The following is a 21,124-nucleotide window of genomic DNA, read 5'->3' as shown; positions in this document are numbered from 1 at the left end:
AAAGACCTGTTAGGATGAAAAGACAATTGTCAGTCAACAAGTTGTAGGCAACTTTCCACTGCTGTGACTCTCTTTTCTTTTTTTAATTGTTAATATTTAACTTGCTTTTTTTGTAAATACCTTAAATAAAATGCTACTTTTTTGAGAAAAAAGAAAGACGATTTAATATAAATGAGAGCTCAAAGAGGAAGGTGTGACTTTAAAGAAGGCAACTGTTTTATCCCCACCTTGCCATCACGCTTGTGTTTTTTGTCCCATTGCGACATTTTGATCAATTACAAGATGTTGAAAAGGCCCGGCCTCTTATTTTATGACATAGATTTTGATCAGTTCAGATGTGGAAAGCCCAGCATATATTCATTTATGGGGTTTTTTAATCGTTTTCTGATTCTAAAGGTTTGGCTGTGTTGCCTTGATTCCATCTCCTCTTTTAACACCTGGGGCTATAGCAGGTCCTTGTTGCTGTTGTTGCTGCTGCTGTCTCTCCCTGTGTTTGTAGCAGCTCTGGAAATTTCATTATTGATAAGGTCCTTATCGGCCTTCTCAAAATGTCCTGAGCAGATGAGTGATTTAATTGTGGCAGTCACATTTGGGCCTGCTTTCATTGTCTCTCGCCGCCCACTTTTTATGTGGCACGGCTTCTCCATTTCCTGACAATATTGCAAAGGAAATGAACCGGTCCGTGGCAAATATGAAACAATCTCATAGCCCCTCGTCATAGCTTTTAATACATCCATGTATCCCAGGATGATCCATTAAGGGTTTGCCACTAATGGTCCAGCTCTGCTTTGACATTTCCTCTCGCTTCCCTCTCCAGTTGCATACCTGTTTCTTCCAACACATTTCTCCCTGTATTTTCTTACTTTTTAAAAAGTTTATTTGTTTATATTCTTCTAAGTTGATGGGATACCTGGACTCGCATCCTAATTCTGGGGTGCAAGACAGTGAATTTAGCATGCTAAAATGTTCAAGTCATTAAAAAAAAAAAAGCCAGGAGGCTGGCTTCCTGATGAAGTAATCGCTTGAAGATGTGGACCATTAAGAGAGCAAAAAGGCAGGGCGATGGCCCATCCTGGAAGCCATCAACAAGGAAAACACTCTCTGCCAGACCACTGAGGGGTGGCAACCCAGCCCTGGGCAAAAGACAATACAGAGTTAGAAGGGAGGAGAGTCAGAATCACAGTGGGCTGGCATAAGCAAGAGGAGAAATAGATGCGTTAGGGGAAAGCAGTTTGCAAGCTGTAGAAAAAGCAGTCATAGCTCAACATGGGCTGATAGTTTGAATCTAACATGGCAGCCATGGGAGAGACGAGACCCTCCTGGAGTGCCCCCCCCCGAGTGCCCCCCTAGGCTCAGGTTGTAAAGGTAAAGGGCCCCCTGACCGTCAGGTCTAGTCGAGGATGACTCTGGGGTTGCGGCGCTCATCTCGCTTTACTGGCTGAGAGAGCTAGCGTACAGCTTCCGGGTCATGTGGCCAGCATGACTAAGACGCTTCTGGCGAACCAGAGCAGCGCACGGAACGCTGTTTACCTTCCCGCCGCAGTGGTACCTATTTATCTATTTGCACTTGACATGCTTTCGAACTGCTAGGTTGGCAGGAGCTGGGACAGAGCAACGAGAGCTCACCCGGTCGTGGGGATTCGAACTGCCGACCTTCTGATTGACAAGTTTTAGGCTCTGTGGTTTAACCCACAGTGCCACCCGTTTCAGGCTGTATATATGTGTAAATGGGACGCGGGTGGTGCTGTGGTCTAAACCACTGAGCCCCTTTGGCTTGCCGATCAGGTTGGTGGTGCAAATCCGAATACATAAAATATTTACATATTTTATCCTTCGAAATGCGCCTTTCTCCAAATTTTGCACACCCAATATAAAAACGCATATATTGATGTGAATAACATTCAAAACCATATTACATTTGTGGAATTCTCTTGCAGAAATGCATATATTAGACAAATTGTGTACAAAAATGCATATATATATATATATATATATATATATATATGGATAAATCTGCATAAAAATGAACATGCATAAAAAAAAAAAAGATTGGAAAGGGGGCAAGCTGGATTTAAGTTGAGTAAGAATAGGAAACTAAAAGAAACCAATAATGTCAGATTTGGTCATCCCTAGCCCCAGCCAAGTCACTGGGAGAGGCTTTGCTGCCACATTCCTGTCTCTGATGTTGTCTGGTGCTGGAGGATCCAAACGGCAAGTGGTCCCAGGTGAGCCAATGGACCTCACAGCCTCATCTCTCCCTTCTTCATTTGTTTGGCAGGTGGACACCGATGATGTTCTAACCAAAGAAGAACAGATTTACTTGCTGAATGAAGCTAAAGAAAAATGTCACCAGCAGATAAATACCCAGAAGGAAACAGTCCAAGGTACCTGCTTTTTCTGCATTTCTAACTTTTGGTGCTGGGGCCCCAAGTGCATAAAAACATTTTTAAAAATGGTTGAGCCATATTATTGACATCAGACATCAAAGGAAAGCACTTGTTAAATGTTGCCTCCTAAAGGAGGAAGAAAGTCGGACTGGATCACTGGGGATGCCTGTTTTTTTTAATTACTCCTTATCATACCAATAACCTTAGCTTTGTTGTTGTTGTTTAGTCGTTTAGTCGTGTCTGACTCTTCGTGACCCCATGGACCAGAGCACGACAGGCACTTCTGTCTTCCACTGTCTCCCGCAGTTTGGTCAGACTCATGTTGGTAGCTTCAAGAACACTGTCCAACCATCTCATCCTCTGTCGTTCCCTTCTCCTTGTGCCCTCCATCTTTCCCAACATCAGGGTCTTTTCCAGGGAGTCTTCTCTTCTCATGAGGTGGCCAAAGTATTGGAGCCTCAGCTTCAGGATCTGTCCTTCCAGTGAGCACTCAGGGCTAATTTCCTTCAGAATGGATAGGTTTGATCTTCCTGCAGTCCAAAAATGGAAAATGAGAGGCAACTTAAACTGATGGAATATGCGCAGCTTGCGGACCTAACATATATGGATAAGAGAACAAGAAGAACATACATTTAAAGAAGATTGGAAAATGTTTATTGAATATGTGGAGGAAAATTGTGTATATCTGAAAACATGGGCACCGTTAAGAAAAATTCAACAGTGTAAATAAGTTTTGATGGATGTTATAATGGAATACAGATTGGTTTAGTTTATCTAAAATATGCAGGGATTTATGTTGTGCAAAATGAACCGTGGAAAGAGAGGAAGGGAAGTCACTGATATTTTAAGGTTGTTCAAGTGAATATTCTAAAATGTAAAACAGAAATTTAATAGAAATAATAATAATAATAAAAAGAAAATCCCTGTTCACAACAATTTGTTGTGGAGAGCTGTAGAAGAATAGCCAGTGCTCTTGAATATCTGTCCATCTTCTGCAAATAAATAAATATATATATATTTAGATACTATGCTATACTACACTGAAATGTTTACGTGCTTCTTTGATTGTGCTCGAGTCTTCCTGCCACGCTTGCCGTCCTCTCCTGCCACACCCTTTGAGATCCACTGACTTAACCCAAGAATGAAGGTTGCTCTCCTCTGCCCCCCTCAACGCTATCATGCAAAGTTGTGATTAATGTGCCATTTCCTCCTTAGATGGCAACTGTTTGCCTGAGTGGGATGGGATTATTTGCTGGCCCAAAAGCCTCCCCAGCAAAAAGGTGGCCGTCCGATGCCCTGACTACGTCTATGACTTCAACCATCAGGGTATGTACGCTTTCTCGGCCTTCACAGAAAGCTTCAGGTCTTTTGGTTGTTTAGGGCTGAAGCAGATGCTGAAATGCCTCTTTGCCATTTAACATGCTGGTTGTTGTTGTTGTTGTTTTGTGTGTGTGTTTAAATGTTTTTTATTAAACAATTCCAACATAACAAATTGTCAGTCCATATAATCACATACATTATCCCCCCCCCTTTCCCCCACTCCCCTTTAATCTTCCCCCCAGGACTTCCACTCTCTGATTTCTTAAGGAAATTGTCTACAAAATCTCTAAAAAGACAACAAAATGAACTGGTCTCCTTGGCAGGTTTTGAATAAACATGCACAAATTTATTGGTTGATTACATGACAGATAAGGCAAGGATATGTATAATTTTATAACATGCAAAGAATAATGTGTGTGTGTTTTTTAATGCAAACAGAACCAGCTTTTTGGCAGGGAGGGTGTCTCTTAATGACTGTGATTGCAGGAAGGGTGGAGGAGCATTTAATACTGAGGAAAATCCCTGAGGAAAATCCCTCCTCAAGAAGGTGCTGTTTGCTTTTGGAGAAAATCTTCTCGCCCTCCCAGGGTGTCAGTGAAGGATTCGGCTCCCAGCAAATACCATCTTTCCTCAGGACCTCAGCAGGGGAGCCAAAGGTTATATTCCCCCTCTAGGCCTGCTGCAATCTTGATAATAATCAGCCCATCTCCAGCTGATGTTATTTGCATAATTAAAAACAACAACACATCAGGTCAAGTTTGGCCCATAGCAGCAGGAGGCTGGTAAACAGGCCAGTTCCTTCTTAAGAACCATTAGGAAATAATAACAATTTAACTGGTTTTAGGAGATGATGTTTTGGAGTGTGTGGAGGTTCCTCTTGCTTGTTGAGAAGTCAGGGTGACCGTTCCTTCTTTTTTAAAAAAAGGAGATACTTTGCAAGAAAGTCACTGCTTGGACGCCTTGCACTCTGTCTTCCATGAACATGGTTTTGACAGTGGGTCCGTAAGTGATTGTGGAGGCCAATTCTGGATCCACACGTCCTTCCTCAGTGGGGACATAGGTTTTCATGTGGGAGTTGATCACGGTGAGGGTTTGCCAAGCGTGCCTTCCTCTTAGCACGTTTCTCCCTTGCGTCCTGAGTTTGAGCGTCTTCAAAGCCCACGACACCTTTGGTAAATGCTGTTCTCCAACTGGAGCGCTTGCAGGCCAGTGTTTCCCAATTGCTGGCGTTTATACAGTGGTACCTCGGATTAAGTACTTAATTCGTTCCGGAGGTCCGTTCTTAACCTGAAACTGTTCTTAACCTGAAGCACCACTGAAGCAGCCAGAGCACAATTTCTGTTCTCATCCTGAAGCAAAGTTCTTAACCCGAGGTAATATTTCTGGGTTAGCAGAGTCTGTAACCTGAAGCGTATGTAACCTGAAGCGTATGTAACCCGAGGTACCACTGTAAACAAAAGCCCCTAAGCGGTTTATTTCCTCTGGGGCCTCTGGCCTTTTAAAAAAATGTGCAACTGTTCAGCCTTGCTGGCATCTTCCCCTTCACACGTTCCGCTCCATCTCATTGGATGCTCTGCCTGTCCTTTATTTCAGGTCACGCCTACAGGCGCTGTGATGTTCACGGGAACTGGGAACTGGTGCCCAACATGAACAAGACTTGGGCCAATTACACAGAATGCGCCATATTCTTTGCCCCGGAACGGCAGAATCAAGAAAAGGTTTAATTCCTAAGCAGGGGGAAAAGGGTATCGGGAGGACACAGAGGCTTGTGGAATTGGCTACCACAGGCAGGATCTGAAGGACAGGGAAGGGAAGGGAGGAATCTATTGAGATTGGAAGTTCTCATAAAAATAGTGCCATAAAGCAGGGGTGACGAACCTGTGGCCCGGCAGGTGTTGAACTCCCATTATTCCTGACCAATAGCTACGCTGGTTGGCAATGATGGGAGTTGAGGTCCAACAACACTGATTTCTGAACTAGATTGGGACCTTTCCAGCTCTGTTATTGTTTAGTCGTTTAATCGTGTCCGACTCTTCGTGACCCCATGGACCAGAGCACGCCAGGCACTCCTGTCTTCCACTGCCTCCCGCAGTTTAGTCAAACTCATGCTGGTAGCTTTGAGAACATTGTCCAATCATCTCGTCCTCTGTCGTCCCCTTCTCCTTGTGCCCTTCATCTTTCCCAACATCAGGGTCTTTCCCAGGGAGTCTTCTCTTCTCATGAGGTGGCCAAAGTATTGGAGACTCAGCTTCAGGATCTGTCCTTCCAGTGAGCACTCAGGGCTGATTTCCTTCAGACTGGATAGGTTTGATCTTGCAGTCCATGGGACTCTCAAGAGTCTCCTCCAGCACCATAATTCAAAAGCTCTACAGCTCTGTAATTTCAACATCCGGATAGCCACAGGTTCTCCATCCTTTCCGTAAAGGCTGACAACGGATGAGCATATGGAAATCAAATTGCAGAAGGAAATGAGGATATTTGGCCTGGTTGGGGGGGGGGGCGGAACGGACCGAGGGAAAATAATCCGATCATTTCCAAAGATTTAAAAATAACCTCTCCAAAGGTGGTAGGGGTGGGAGGCAATTGCTCACCCCATTTGCTATATTATCTGATAATTACACATCTGAAATGTTATAATTATCTACCGCAAGCAGAGAAGTAGCGTGTGTGCTTTGAAATATCAATCAACAAAGCAAATCAGTGTTGCTCACCATAATTGTAGTCAACGTAATGAAACAAATATTGGAGAAAGAGAGAGACAGAGTGGTCAGACTGTTGTTTGGTTCCTAAACCATTAAAGCAGGTGTCAGCAAGCTTTTTCAGCAGGGGGCCGGTCCACTGTCCCTCAGACCTTGTGGGGGGCCGGACTATATTTTTTGGGGGGAAATGAACGAATTCCTATGCCCCACAAATAACCCAGAGATGCATTTTAAATAAAAGCACACATTCTACTAATGTAAAAACACTAGGCAGGCCCCACAAATAACCCAGAGATGCATTTTAAATAAAAGGACACATTCTACTAATGCAAAAACACGCTGATTCCCGGACCGTCTGCAGGTCGGATTGAGAAGGCGATTGGGCCGCATCTGGCCCCCAGGCCTTAGTTTGCCTACCCATGCATTAAAGGTTCAGGCTAGCACTTTGAAACTTACTGGGAGCCAGCGAAGCTGTCGCCCCTTGCCCAGTCCCTCTTTGCAACCTGGCCACAAAGCCAGGGGCGAGTTGCAGTTTTTGAACTGTCTTCAACGGCAGCCCCATGCAAATTTGCCACTGCTTTAAGAGCATACCTTCAACAAGGTACCAGCAACTGGGGGACATAATTAGGTGGCAGAATTGTCTTCTTCGGAAAGTTGCACAAGAAAATTGCGACAGCTGGAGGATATTCTGTTTTGGAAAAGGGAAAGTGCTTTAGATGGGGGTTCTTGACGTGGCGTAGCAAGTTGTGACAATGGCTCTGCAGTCCTTCTGTTCTGGAATGCCTCTCTTTTCCTCACGCAGGAAGTGTTTGACCGGCTGCGCATCATCTACACCGTTGGCTACTCCATCTCCCTTGCCTCCCTTGTGGTCGCCATGTGCATCCTTTGCTACTTCAAGTAAGGAGGGCAGTTCTTATTGATTCATTGCCCCATCCCACCCCCTGAACTCTAACCCATGGCCTTATTCTACAGTGGTACCTCGGGTTAAGAACTTAATTCGTTCCGCAGGTCCGTTCTTAACCTGAAACTGTTCTTAACCTGAGGTGCCACTTTAGCTAATGGGGCCTCCCACTGCTGTGCGATTTCTGTTCTCATCCTGAAGCAAAGTTCTTAACCCGAGGTAATATTTCTGGGTTAGCAGAGTCTGTAACCTGAAGCGTCTGTAACCTGAGGTACCACTGTACTAATCATGGCCAGCAAAACTAAGAGAAAAACTATCTTGGTTTGGTTTCCTATGTGTGGTGGGGTAGATTTGGCTTGGGGCGGGGCCTGACAGGCTCCATAAAGGACTGCTGCTGGGCTGAGAGGGCTCCGTTTTTGTTTCTTAAATTGCTTTTATTTTTTATCTATGTAATTTTAAATTGTGATTGATATTGTATTATTAGTTTCAGATTTTATGATTTATGTGGAAATTGTTTTCCATTTGGTTGTGCACTTTCTGATGTGCTTTATTTATTGCTTATGACTTTTGTTATGTTGGTAATTATGTAAATCTTGTTACAGATAGGTAGCCGTGTTGGTCTGCCATAGTCAAAACAAAACAAAAAAATTCATTCCAGTAGCACCTTAAAGACCAACTAAGTTAGTTCTTGGTATGAGCTTTCGTGTGCACGCACATTTCTTCAGATACACAGATATACACATCTGAAGAAGTGTGCATGCACACGAAAGCTCATACCAAGAACTAACTTAGTTGGTCTTTAAGGTGCTACTGGAATGATTTTTTTTTGTTTTGTTTTGACTATGTAAATCTTGTCATGCTGTAAGCTGCCTTGAGCATAGTTTTAACTATGGAAAGGCGGCGTACAAATAAAATGATAAGGTGGCGTACAAATAAAATATGGAAAGGCGGCGTACAAATAAAATCATAATGATGATGACTTTGCTTACAGAACCTCAGGTAACTACAGGTGGTGGCAAGATAGTTCTGTGCTCCCAAGGCACATAATAATAATAATAATAATAATAATAATAATAATAATAATAATAGCTTTTTCTGGGGAGAAGCAGGGGTATGCATACCCCTAAACATTTTGTGCATCTTTGTACTTTTGTACATATGCTGTATTTATTTCCCCCAATTTGAACTATAAAATGGTCATTTTCTTGAGTCAAAATGAGAGTACCCCTAAATCTTTTTTTTTTTTAAAAAACCCCACTTATTATCATTATCATTCTTAATTTATATACCACCCTTCATCATAAGATCTCAGGGTGGTCACAGAATAAAATAGAAGATAAAAACACAAGGAAAAACAGCAAAACAATAACCCTCCCTTCCCACAGGTACATTTAAAAGCCTGTAGAATATTAATCCGCCAAAGGCCTGATTGAAGAGGAATGTTTTTGCCTGGCACCTTCTCAATAGAAGGTTGCTGTTGTTGTTTAGTCGTTTGGTTGTGTCCGACTCTTCGTGACCCCATGGACCAGAGGACGCCAGGCACTCCTGTCTTCCACTGCCTCCCGCAATTTAGTCAAACTCATGCTGGTAGCTTCGAGAACACTGTCCAACCATCTCGTCCTCTGTCATCCCCTTCTCCTTGTGCCCTCCATCTTTCCCAACATCAGGGTCTTTTCCAGGGAGTCTTCTCTTCTCATGAGGTGGCCAAAGTACTGGAGCCTCAGCTTCAGGATCTGTCCTTCCAGTGAGCACTCAGGGCTGATTTCCTTCAGAATGGATAGGTTTGATCTTCTTGCAGTCCATGGGACTCTCAAGAGTCTCCTCCAGCACCACAATAGAAGGTGGAATCATGTAATAATAAGGAGCACAGCTGCTCATTATTTTGGTTATCTCATACTATTTTCTCCTGGCAGTGTCGTTTGGTGTTTAGAGTTCCAGACTAAGAATGGGGAGAGACCCAGGTTCAAAACCCTTCTCAGCCATAGATTGGGGTGTGTGTGTGATGAGGGCCAATCACACCCTCTTTCTCAGCCTAGCCTACCTCACAGTCATTGCTGGGATAAAAGGATGGTGTGGAAAATACGCATGGTACCTTGGAAGAGCGGGCAGGATTAAGACATAACATATAAATAAATTGAAATCCTCCGCTTATTAATGTGTGTTTAAGGCGGCTTCACTGCACCCGAAATTACATCCACCTCCATCTCTTTGCCTCCTTCGTCTGCCGAGCTGTGAGCATCTTTGTGAAGGATCTCGTGCTGTACTCAACCTTGCGACTTGAGGGGCTGCAAAAAACGCAGGACAGTGACTGGGATGCTGAAGATCTGAGCCTCGCCTTGGGATCCAGGACCCAGCTAGTAAGTCCCTAGTGTTTAGGTTTTGTTTCCCTCTTCTCGGTGTCTATTAAGAAGTGTGATTTGTGCCTTGGCTTAAAATCTTCCTGGAAGTTTTAGGGAACAAGGATACAGATTTCAGAACAGTCAGCTCAAGATGGTTTCCTTTGAAAGCACAGCAAAGTGCAAGTAGATAAATAGGTACCACTCCGGCGGGAAGGTAAACGGCGTTTCCGTGCGCTGCTCTGGTTCGCCAGAGGTGGCTTAGTCATGCTGGCCACATGACCCGGAAGCTGTACGCCGGCTCCCTCGGCCAATAAAGCGAGATGAGCGCCGCAACCCCAGAGTCGGCCACGACTGGACCTAATGGTCAGGGGTCCCTTTACCATATATATATATATATATATATATATATATATATATATATATATATATATTCTTATCTTATACAAAGTTTTGGACTTCCATCAACCACAGCTGGAGATTTTTCAATCTTTATCACTTTATCTACATTTCATTAATTTCCTTATTACTTTTAATAATCCTTAACCAATAATTCTCTTCTCAATCTTCTCTGCAATATTTCACATAATCCTCCTTGCAAAACTTCTTGCAATCCTACTAGCGTAATCTGTTTATTACAATTGATTTTCAAATAGTTCAAATATTTACTCCAGTCCTCTGAGAATCTCTGGTCCTGCAGGTTTCGAATCCTTCCTCTGTCATCTTATCTAATGGTTTCCTAATCAAAAATAATAATTAAAAAACCCAGCATTTTAAATTAATCAGCATTCCAGTTCTGAAAGAAAGAAAAAGTGAGATGGTGATCTCTTGGACTTGAATGTTGTTAATCTGCCTTTTCCTCCTATTAACCTCTAGTTAAGCAGCAGGAACAACTATTAACCAAAAAACCTTGCAAAAGATTTGAGTGTGACCAGTGGGGGTTGTCCAAAACTTGGTCCTAAAAAGAAAAAAGATATACCTTTTTATCAATGGAATGACAATATGACAAACATTCACAACTTATGAACGGACTGCTTACAGGCGCAGACTTTGCTTGGATAACTACAATAACATTTGGAATGAGTTTCTACAGAATGTTGCAGGCTATTAACTACATAAGTATTAGGATAATAACACTGTATTGATTTATATAAGAATGTACGGAAGTATCTTAGATTGCATTTTTGTATATGGGTTTTCCTTTCTTATAATCACCTTCGTTTTTTTATTCATCTTTTCTTCCGTTTTTTCTGTATCGCTTTATTTCTTTACAATTGAAATTATTTCAATAAAATACACCAAAGAAACACAAAATACTTTTTATTGGTCCTAACAACCACCACCACCAAAAAGGATGTTTGCTTCTCCGTTCTTTCAGGCAGGCTGCAAGGTAGCTGTGACCATCTTCCTCTATTTCTTGGCTACAAATCACTACTGGATCTTGGTGGAAGGTCTCTATCTCCACAGCTTGATCTTCATGGCTTTCCTCTCAAACAAAAGCTACTTGTGGGCTCTTACACTCATCGGGTGGGGTAAGCACAGTCCAGTTCAGTCTCTCGGCTCCTGCTCTGACTATGAACCTACACAGGGAAGCTCAAACAGGGCAAGTGAAGGTCACAAGAGGCTGCCCTTGTATTCCCCAGAGTGGCTGAGGAAACCCAGCCAGATGGGCAGGATATAAATAATAAATTATTATTATTTGAAAGGTCTCTCTCACCTCCTGTAACCACAGCTCTCTTTGACGATGCGTTTCCCTTCCCACCACCCATCATGTGCCACAGAGGATGCGGGTGGCGCTGTGGTCTAAACCACTGAGCCGCTTGGGTTTGCCAATCAGAAGGTGGGCGGTTCAAATCCCCGCAACGGAGTGAGCTCCCGCTGCTCTGTCCCAGCTCCTGCCAACCTAGCAGTTTGAAAGCACGCCAGTGCAAGTAGATAAATAGGTACTGCTGCGGCGGGAAGGTAAACGACGTTTCTGTGTGGTCTGGTTTCCGTCACGATCTCCCGTTGTGCCAGAAGCGGTTTAGTCATGCTGGCCACGTGACCCGGAAAGCTATCTGTGGACAAACGCCGGCTCCCATGGCCTGAAAGTGAGATGAGTGCCACAACCCTATAGTCGCCTTTGACTGGACTTAAACGTCCAGGGGTCCTTTAGCACAGAGGGTGAGGTACGGTGGCCCAATGGATAGGGCCTCTGCACCATTCATAGTTGTGTAGAAGTGGGAACTTGTATGGCACATACAAAGTCAGTGAATATAGAGTAGCAAGCATGGAGCCCTCCTGATGTTGTTGAACTCCACTTCCCATCAGCCTTGCCAGCCAGCAAGGCCATTGGTCAGGGATGACATCACAAGACTGGTTTGATGCAAAGGAATGGTGGGAGGATCTAGCTGGGGAAGAAGGGAAGGCGGCTCAGAGCCAGGGGAGTGGTGGTGGGAGGATGATGGGTAGTCACAGGGAGAATACTGGGAAGAAGAGGTGTCAGAAGCTGAAGAGGTCGCAGGGTTTAGTGAGCGGGGAGAATCTGTGGCAGATAGAAGCCCAGACTCAGAGGCAGAAGTTGAAGCAGGAGAGGAGGGAGGCCAAGAAATGGAGATGGGTGTAGCTGATGAAGAGGCAGGGGTGTCCTCCCCTCCTGCTGCAACAAGCACCTCTCCCCCTCGGTCTCTCAGACCCAGGAGAAGCATGAAGAGGGGGGAGGAGAGGTTAGCTTCAGCAGGCACAGTCTCAGATTGCTGGGGGGAAACCCTGGAGAGGAGGGGATTTGGGCAGCTGTGGGGAGGTGGGAACCTTCAGTCTCAGCAACTGCTTCATGGGGGCAAGACCTGCCAGAGAGGAGTAGGCCTGATACTCCTGTTTTTGCTCATGAAGACTTAACTCCAACTTGCTCAATGTGATTTATTGCTGGTTGGCTCCTGTCTTGATGATGGGAGTTGTTTTCCAACAACATCAGCAAGGTACTATGTAGCCGCCTCCTGGTGTATGCTATTGGCATCGCATTTTCTCCTACTGTCCTTTTAAGAGCTCACTGGAAACCCAGATCTCTTTCTGCTTGCTTTTGTTTTTCTTTTTCCTTCGAGGGGTACCTGCTATCATTGTGTCTGTTTGGGCCAGCGTCAGAGCATCCCTGGCTGATACACAGTATGTACTTTCTGCTTCTCTTAAATCACAATTTAGGGAGACTGGGCAGGATGAGTTAGTAAGGAGAGGGTAAATTAAATGCTTTAGCCACTACCTTATAGGAACAGATTTTTAGACCTAATTTGTTTTTTTTTTGTATCCCACATGTTATATGTGGACCTGATATGGAGAGCTATTTTTCCCCTGTGTTAAAGAATATAATCTTCACCCCCCCAAAAAAACCCCAACCCCACCCCTATATCTGGTCCATCTTTTATACAGGTACTAGCAAAATTTGTGCTATAGTTCATATATGGCCGAGTTTTGCAACAACAAAACAAATTTAATAACACAAACCTCATGTCCAATTTAGGAATCCCATAGTCTAGTGTATGTAATTCAGGCCGATGGTTTTACAGGGGTAATGCCTGAATCGGAACCTCTCTAGTTTGAATCTTACTTCTGTCACGGGTTCATTAGGTGCTATTTGGTAAGCCACTCTCTTGGCCTCAAATATCAAAACTGCCATATTGGGACAAGCAAACTTGACCTACCTTGTAGGGTTGGTGATAATGATCACAGTATTTACTGGTTTAAAATGTCGTGTAAATGATTTGAATTTTTTAAGGCTGAAAGAAGCCAAAATGTCCTGAAGCTCAGAAAATCAAAAGTTGACCGATTCCTATTCTCTTCAGTAGCATAAGCTATGTGCTATGCCATGTTTTTAATGCTGTGAACAACCCCGGGACCTTAGGGTGAAGGACAGGTAATGAAAAAATGAATAATAATAATGCAAAAAGGACTTGAGGCTCAAAGGTGTCGGGCGAGAGACTCAATATGGATCCATTTGTGCCTAACTTCAGCCTCTCTTCATCAGGTGCTGGGACCTCAGCGCTGGAAACATGAAATGGATCTACCAAGTTCCTATCTTGGCAGCAGTTGTGGTAAGATAAGAAGGGCACAAAAAGAGTACAAGACCACCAGCTTGCTGAAGCTAAGCAGGCCTGTGGGACTGTTCAGCAGCTGGATGGGCGACCACCTGGGAACCACGCTTCCTGCCATGGGCTCCATGATGGAGGGATTTGGAAAATGAATTTTAAAAATGCAAATTAGGGTGGGCTGGGAAGGAGGCAGTCAAGGTGTCCTTTGGGCCAGTTGCTGAACCACTTTGTAACAGATGAAAATTGGTTGAAAATTAAAAAACGAGAATGTCTTCTCCCATATAAATCCTGCACTTGAGTTTTAAGATCAGCCCACGTGGTCTTGTAAAGGGTAGCATCTTTTGTGGATGGTAGTTTAGCATCCATTAGACGCAGAGTATTTGCAGTTGCTGCCTTTGTGTTATGGAATACCTATCTGCAGAAACATCACTTCGTCCCTCCTCTTTTCAAAGGCGGGGGACCATGACCCCATTCTTATTATACTGGTATTCTGCAAATTGTGCCCTCAGTAGCTGAGGCAGTGGTCCAGAAGCTGAGGATGAGTTTGAGTTGGTGTTGGTTTGTTTATTACTGATTGTATTGGTTGTTGTTTGGTTTTTTAATGATTGCTGATCATCGCCACGTGATTTTATTGAGTTGTGTTCAATTCACTTTTATCCAGAGTTAGACCCATTAGAATTAATGACCACGAGTAGGTCGGCTACCAGCCATATGGGCCAACAGCAGAAATGCATTCTCTATAACACAGCAAATAAAAGGGAATTGAAGAATGGCATTTCACTGGGATGGAAAATGCCTGGCGCGACATGAAATGTCTTTTCATTGCCGGCAGGTGAATTTTTTCCTCTTCCTCAACATTGTGAGAGTCCTTGCATCGAAGTTGTGGGAGACAAATGCAGGGAAATTAGATCCCCGCCAACAGTACAGGTATGTAGCTTGGAGCAGTTGAAACAGACCTCCCAGTGTTGGCACTACAATGAATAAATACTTTCTTACTGAAATATGTCCCCCTTTATTAATGCTCTGCTAATTTCTGATTGCCTAGAATACTGAAACTTCTTCCATGCTGGATTTCTGTCCTGCTTTCTGTCCATCTTCATTTAACTGGTTCTTGCTGTTAATCAGATCATTTATCTGTGTTATTATAGTGGTTTCCTCTTATGCGCTGTCTTCTTCAAGCTTCTACCCTTTTAAGGTCTCCACCCATTGTTGCCTCCCTTATTCCCCATTACGGGCCCTTCAGCTCTCCTCTTGGACGATCCAAAAATGGAATGACTGCACAAAATCCCTTTCCTTCCAGGAAGTTACTAAAATCCACCCTTGTCCTGATGCCCCTCTTTGGTGTTCATTACGTGGTGTTTATGGCCATTCCTTACACAGCTGTGTCCAGTGTCGTCTGGCAAATACAGATGCACTACGAGATGCTCTTCAATTCTTTACAGGTGGGTCTTCATGGTGGGTGAAGCCTTTTGTGTTTGATCCATTCAGTCACAGCTATTTCTATCTATGGTTGTCTCTCTTTTTCTATTGACAGGGTTTCTTTGTGGCTCTCATTTACTGTTTCTGCAATGGCGAGGTAAGAAACATTTCTTCAGAGATGCACGAATATTTAGCTGCGATCCTCTCTTCATCGGGTGTATTCTGCACCTAGTGCACGGGGAGGAGTCAACCTCCTTCCCCATGCCCGGTATTTCTTCCGCCTGGAGAATGTGGTTGTGATGATTCCGTTTCCAAAATGGAAAATATTTCCCAACACCTATGCCCTTTGATGGGACGCGGGTGGCGCTATGAGGTAAACCACAGAGCCTAGGACTTGCCGATCAGAAGGTTGGCGGTTCGAATCCCCGCAACGGGGTGAGCTCCCGTTGTTTGGCCCCTGCTCCTGCCCACCTAGCAGTTCGAACGCACGTCAAAGTGCAAGTAGATAAATAGGTACCGCTCCGGCGGGAAGGTAAACGGCTCGTCATGCTGGCCACATGACCCGGAAGCTGTACGCTGGCTCCCTCGGCCAATAAAGTGAGATGAGCGCCACAACCCAAGAGTCGGCCACGACAGGACGTAATGGTCAGGGGTCCCTTTACCTTTATGCCCTTTGATATGGTATCCTCCTGATCTTTTATGTACAGGGGGCATTGGAGTTACTCAATGACCAAGAGCACTCTCTGAGTGGTCAGATACACAGCCTGGGACTTAATGGAATTAAGCACCCACTCCCCTTTCATAGAACAGTTCGGGAATGGGGGTAGCATCCCACCCATATGCTCTTAGCTGGTGCAAAACTGAAACATTTTCATACTGGAGAAGAGAGGGAAAGAAATTGGACTCTAGCAGGGATGGGCAATTAATAAGCCATTGTTCTGCTTTTACCAGCTGTCGAAGTACAGTGGATGCTCGGGTTTTGAACGTGATCAGTGCGGGATGCACATTCGCAACCCACAGCGGCACGTCTGTGCATGCGCAGGTTGCAATTCGGCGCTTCTGCGCATCCGCCGAAACCCAGAAGTAACCCGTTCCAGTACTTCTGGGTTTCGGTGGTCCGTAACCTGAAAAAACGGAACCTGAAGAGTCTATAACTCAAGGTATGACTGTACTGAGAATGAGCAGGCGGGCAATAGTCTTTTTCTAAGTTGCATTCCCTTGACAGTCTGCCTCTTCCACCAGGTGCAAGCAGAAATTAAAAAAGACCGTTTCCGGAGAAACCTGGTACTGGACATAAAGCAGAAGACCCGAGCGGCCAGCGCAGGCGGGAGCTACTCCTACGGCGGGCTTGTGTCCCATGCCACCAACAGCGTCAGCCTGAGTATGGCCAGCTGGGGGGTGTCTTCTGCAGCAGCCGTTGCCATGCCTCTTGGTGCCAAAAACTGGCTGATCCACCTTGCCCCCGCTGCCACTGCCCCAGAGTACACCCCGGCTTCCTCCACCTTGGATAATTCTCCAAGTCAGGAGATGATGCAGAAGGTCCTTGAGGAGAACATCGGTGCTACAGCCTTGGAGGGGAAGCACTCCAGCTTGAAAAAAGAGCTGGAGACCATGCTATGAAAGGGAACAGAGAAAATGTAATTATCCGCGGGACTAGGATCAGAGTAACTAGGCGAGTGAACTGTTTAAGTTTCAATCTTGAGCCAGGTACCACTGTAGCGAATAGGAAGTCTTCATTCTACGACCTACGTCAGTATGGAAAGAGGGTTCCAAGTATTTGCCATTTCATATTGGTTTAAGCTTTGCTCTGGATGCTGAAGGGTACTGAGGGAGGTAGTGGTTAGGTAGATTGCATTGTTCTGGTTAGTTTGATCTGCAAAGCACATGACATGCCTTTTCAAAAATTCCAATCCTCCAGAATATATCTATCTCCCCACCCTCACTTTCAGCCTCCTCAGCAGCAATAAGCAAGCAAGGGAACCATTCCTATTCCCATTTTCTGCTGTGTTGTGTTTCATTTGTGTTATAAGGCGGCTTTTGTTAGTTGATTGCAACCCCAATTTCAGTAAGTGTTAAGGGCAAAGGTGTTGTTTTTTAAAGCTATTTCGATGTAGTGCTAACGAGAAATAAAATATGAAAGCTGGTGTTTCCTTCTAACAACGAGCAGTACTTTTTGCTTAGTCCAAATTCTCTCAATAGCTCTAAAAGGCATCACTATCAAGACTGACAGAGGCAAGTTTATTTACGCAACCACCAATTCCTGCATATTAGGTGATAGCCCTGATTCTGTTTTACAGAATGGATTTTTTTTTAATATAAAAAAGGGTGTTCAAACAAGCTTGCAATTTTTCTGGAAATCATCCCCCCCCCAATATGAGAGGAAGTAACAGCTACTACTTTGCTGTCTCAGAACCAAAGCAACTGCTCTTGCAGTGAACAATTGTGCGGGATTAGATGAGACGTGAGAATTTCTCAAACATAGGCATACTTTGGTTCAGTATCTTGCAGAAATACCTGTCCAAGGCAACTATGGAATCACTTTTTCTTTACCATCCAACTTGCATTTTGAAACACACAGTTGTTGCTTTGGAATATAACAAAATGATGCTGAGAGAGACAATTTACAAGGAAAAGCAGTTGGTAGCAAGAGGCGTGCTTAACCTTGTGGGGTAACAGACTTGAGGAAACGTGGCAAGGAGTATGTTGCAGAAGGTGGCAAAAAAACTCTCAGGGTCCCCGGGCCAATTTGATGTGGGCAAGGAATAAAATCCCTTTCTGATTCCCTCCTCCCCAATTAGAGCAGTCAAAGATGGTGTTGTTTTTAAAGGCTATTTTCATGTAGTGCAAACATGAGAAATAAAATTATTAAAGCTGGTGTTTCCTTCTAACAACGAGTAGTACTTTTTGCCCACAAAACCAACTTATGAGTAAAAGAATATAGGCCAAAATACAGGCACATCCCAGGCAATTGTCCTTGTAATAAAACATTTACTAGAAGAGAAAGCAGAAAGTAAAGGGAACAGCATGTCACAGAATCCTGACAGTTTCAAGATACTTCTTCATAAAAATGAGAAGCAAGAAGTGAACTATTTTCAGCAAACAAGATTTTTCTACCACTCTGGCAAAAAAGAAAAAGAAAAAAATCTGATTAAAGAGCCCAAGAACACACTGTTAAAAAAACCCAAAACCCAAATATTTTTACATTTGCTTCTTTCCAGATGTGTGCGCGCAACAACCATTTCGGGGGAAAGCAGCACATTGTTTCAGACAAGTCCCGCTTCTAACATTGCTGCACAAAAATGCTTCTTCAGCAGCCAGTCTCAAACTTACAAAGTTTGAAATCTTCCTGGTTCAGCCCCCAATCACAATTAACTTGATGCTATATAAGAAAGATCTCCCTCCCCAAGCCTGTTTCACCCTTAGGTGGTGGGGGGGGAGGGGAAATAACTTCTGGAACATTCACAAAGCTATCTACACAAGATCCCACCCAAATGGACACTTTTCATCTTGCCAGCCGGTGGGCAAGCTATATCCTTGTGGCTCCATGGCCCATCTTTGTGTATCTTCTTCAGGCTTAATGTGGCTCCTGTTGCCCATACAGTACACATGTTCTGGGATCAAAATGAGTAGACACTAGGATCATCGTTGGAGGCAGAGGAGCTCCAGTCTAGGCAACCTGAGATTCTGCTAGTCTTTGCCAAGCGGTCTTTGTTCCCACAAGGACACATTCAGAACACAGAAGATGGTGAATTGTGTAAAAATGTAGACTGGCATGGGGAAGGTTAGCATTCATTCTGTCTCCATATGTGTGTGTGTGTACCACAGTACTCATGTATGCTGTTCTACTGGGCAGAAGGAATCCTTTAGCTCCAGCCAAACTCATCATACCTGGCTTAGGTATGGAGAAGAATGAGACAAATTTGCAGACTGCACCACCTGTATATTTACAGCCATCTCCCCACTACTCTTAGGAACAGAATCTCAAGCTCTCTCTATTGGCTATTGGCATGCTGATACTATCAAGGGAGGAGGAGGGATGAAATGATTTAAACTTTGGCCTGTCCTCTCTCTACCTGAACTGCGGACAACTTGACAAAACAGAGAGGCAGGAGTCAAGCCTGAGAACCTGCTCACCAATCCCCAAATAAGGAGGATTTAAGCTACTCAGCAGTGATGCATCAAATGATAAGGGTTAAAAAAAGATTACTTGCAGAAATGACACAAGTCATAATGAAACATTATGATTTCCATGCAGGGTTGTGTGTAGATGGGCAAGATCAATTGTGAGCCCTCCCCCCCACTTCTTCCCAAGAGACCATTATTTCTCATGAATCTGTTGCTTGCAATGGCCAACAGTGACCCAGTCGAAACTACTGTTTTCCTGTGATACTTTACACGTCTCATTGTACTGCTGGATACATGCAAAATCATATGAACAGGAACTTGGTGGTCGTGTCTGGGCACAGATGGCCATTGTGAGCGGCGAACGAAGGTGTAAAAGCATAATGACAATGGGGATGAAAAGAGGGCTATTGAATAGGGCTGATGTAGCAGGCATGCCACTTACTGGGAGATGGGTTAGTGTACAAGTTCACATTGATCTGAATAAAACAAACCTACCCAGTTCAAAGCCTCTTTCTGGAAACATTCAGTTAAAAAAGAAACACTCTCAAAGATCTTTTGCTCTTGGTGGGTGAAATCAATCTTTTGAAGTCCCTCGAGACGGACGGATTTTTAAAAGTCAGAGCGTTGAGGAATTCCAAGAAAGGGAACACTTTCCTTTTGATCAAAGCACAACACTGACGCGCCACTGAAGTGAAGCTGTCTGCAGACGCACCAGCCGAGGCTTGCTTTGGGGATCGTTGCTGTCCATTGCTATGCTTCTGAGTAGCCACACAGAAACGCCCTCTTGAGAGTGACCGAGAGGGGCACCTTGCCACTTTGCTGGGCTCTTAGCTGTCCCACCGACTCTTCTTGCGCTTTGGGGGCTCCGGAACGACAAAGCCATCTGTCTTGCTGTTGTCCCTACTACTGCCTCCATCTGCCTTGTTGTTCTCTCTGCTGTTGCCATCTTTCCTGCTCTCAGTGTTCCTATTCTCACTGCTTCTGCTTTCGCCGCTGTTCCGGCTGCTGTCCCCATTGTTCCGGTTTTCCCCGTGGCGACTGCTGCTGCTACTCCCACCGCCGGCATGTCGGCTTTCCCCGTGGCGATGGCTGTCTCCGTGGCGGTTGTCCCCGTGGCGATAGCCTTCCCCGTGGCGCTGGCCTTCACCATGGCGACCGCTCCCGTCGCCGTGGCGCTGGCCATCGCCGCCGTGGCGACCGCTGCCCCGGTTGTCGCCGTACCTTTCTCTACCTCCGCTGCTGCCCTCTCTGTTGCTGTTGCCGGCGTTCGGACTGTTGAACCCCTGAACGCCAGGACTCGGGAAGGTGGGGACGCTGTTTAGGTTTCCGGCGCTTGTGAAGCCTGTCATGCCCTTTGGCATGCCTGCCATGCCCATGGGACTGTCGGGTCTTGCCGAGTTCTGCTGTGCTGAGTTGCTTGGCACAGAGTTCAAGCTGCCAGCGCTGGTCCACCCACTGGCACCTGCTGAAGAGCTGCCCGTCTTCTGGTTGCTGAAGCTGGCAGCAACGAAATGGCTCTTATACTGGGACTACAGGAGAGAAAAACAAAAACCATAACCAATACAGTGGTAAAGGTAAAGGGACCCCTGACCATTAGGGTCCAGTCATGGCCGACTTTGGGGTTGCGGTGCTCATCTCGCTTTATTGGCCGAGGGAGCCGGCGTACAGCTTCCGGGTCATGTGGCTAGCATGACTAAGCCGCTTCTGGCCAACCAAAGCAGTGCATGGAAACGCCGTTTATCTTCCTGCTGGAGCAGTACCTATTTATCTACTTGCACTTTGACGTGCTTTCGAACTGCTAGGTTGGCAGGAGCAGGGACTGAGCAACGGGAGCTTACCCCTGTCGCAGGGATTCGAATCGCTGACCTTCTGATCA

At 44.9% G+C, this 21,124-nt stretch overlaps 2 protein-coding genes across 7 annotated transcripts in view; one reads left to right on the top strand and one right to left on the bottom strand.

The window, feature by feature from the left end:
- Positions 1 to 19,553, top strand: part of LOC309354163 (parathyroid hormone/parathyroid hormone-related peptide receptor-like) — a 27,049-nt gene extending 7,496 nt beyond the window's left edge. For all 3 annotated transcript variants that reach the window (XM_081884131.1, XM_081884132.1, XM_081884130.1), the window contains 12 exons: positions 2,279 to 2,384; positions 3,603 to 3,713; positions 5,301 to 5,425; positions 7,209 to 7,303; positions 9,475 to 9,664; positions 11,022 to 11,175; positions 12,724 to 12,784; positions 13,641 to 13,707; positions 14,537 to 14,631; positions 15,005 to 15,146; positions 15,239 to 15,280; positions 16,366 to 19,553. In XM_081884131.1, coding sequence (XP_081740257.1) covers positions 2,279 to 2,384; positions 3,603 to 3,713; positions 5,301 to 5,425; positions 7,209 to 7,303; positions 9,475 to 9,664; positions 11,022 to 11,175; positions 12,724 to 12,784; positions 13,641 to 13,707; positions 14,537 to 14,631; positions 15,005 to 15,146; positions 15,239 to 15,280; positions 16,366 to 16,743 — 1,566 coding nt within the window. In that variant the 3' untranslated portion in view covers positions 16,744 to 19,553. The remainder of the gene's footprint in view (positions 1 to 2,278; positions 2,385 to 3,602; positions 3,714 to 5,300; positions 5,426 to 7,208; positions 7,304 to 9,474; positions 9,665 to 11,021; positions 11,176 to 12,723; positions 12,785 to 13,640; positions 13,708 to 14,536; positions 14,632 to 15,004; positions 15,147 to 15,238; positions 15,281 to 16,365) is intronic.
- DDX42 (DEAD-box helicase 42) overlaps positions 18,092 to 21,124 on the bottom strand; it is a 26,013-nt gene continuing 22,980 nt past the window's right edge. For all 4 annotated transcript variants that reach the window (XM_081883909.1, XM_081883910.1, XM_081883911.1 and 1 more), the window contains one exon: positions 18,092 to 20,777. In XM_081883909.1, coding sequence (XP_081740035.1) covers positions 20,076 to 20,777 — 702 coding nt within the window. In that variant the 3' untranslated portion in view covers positions 18,092 to 20,075. The remainder of the gene's footprint in view (positions 20,778 to 21,124) is intronic.

This window comes from Podarcis melisellensis (assembly GCF_964234715.1).
Source record: "Podarcis melisellensis genome assembly, chromosome: 13".
NCBI classification, from domain to species: domain Eukaryota; kingdom Metazoa; phylum Chordata; class Lepidosauria; order Squamata; family Lacertidae; genus Podarcis; species Podarcis melisellensis.
The sequence above is the reverse complement of the archived record's forward strand: the minus strand, read 5'-3'. Positions and strand labels throughout refer to the sequence as shown.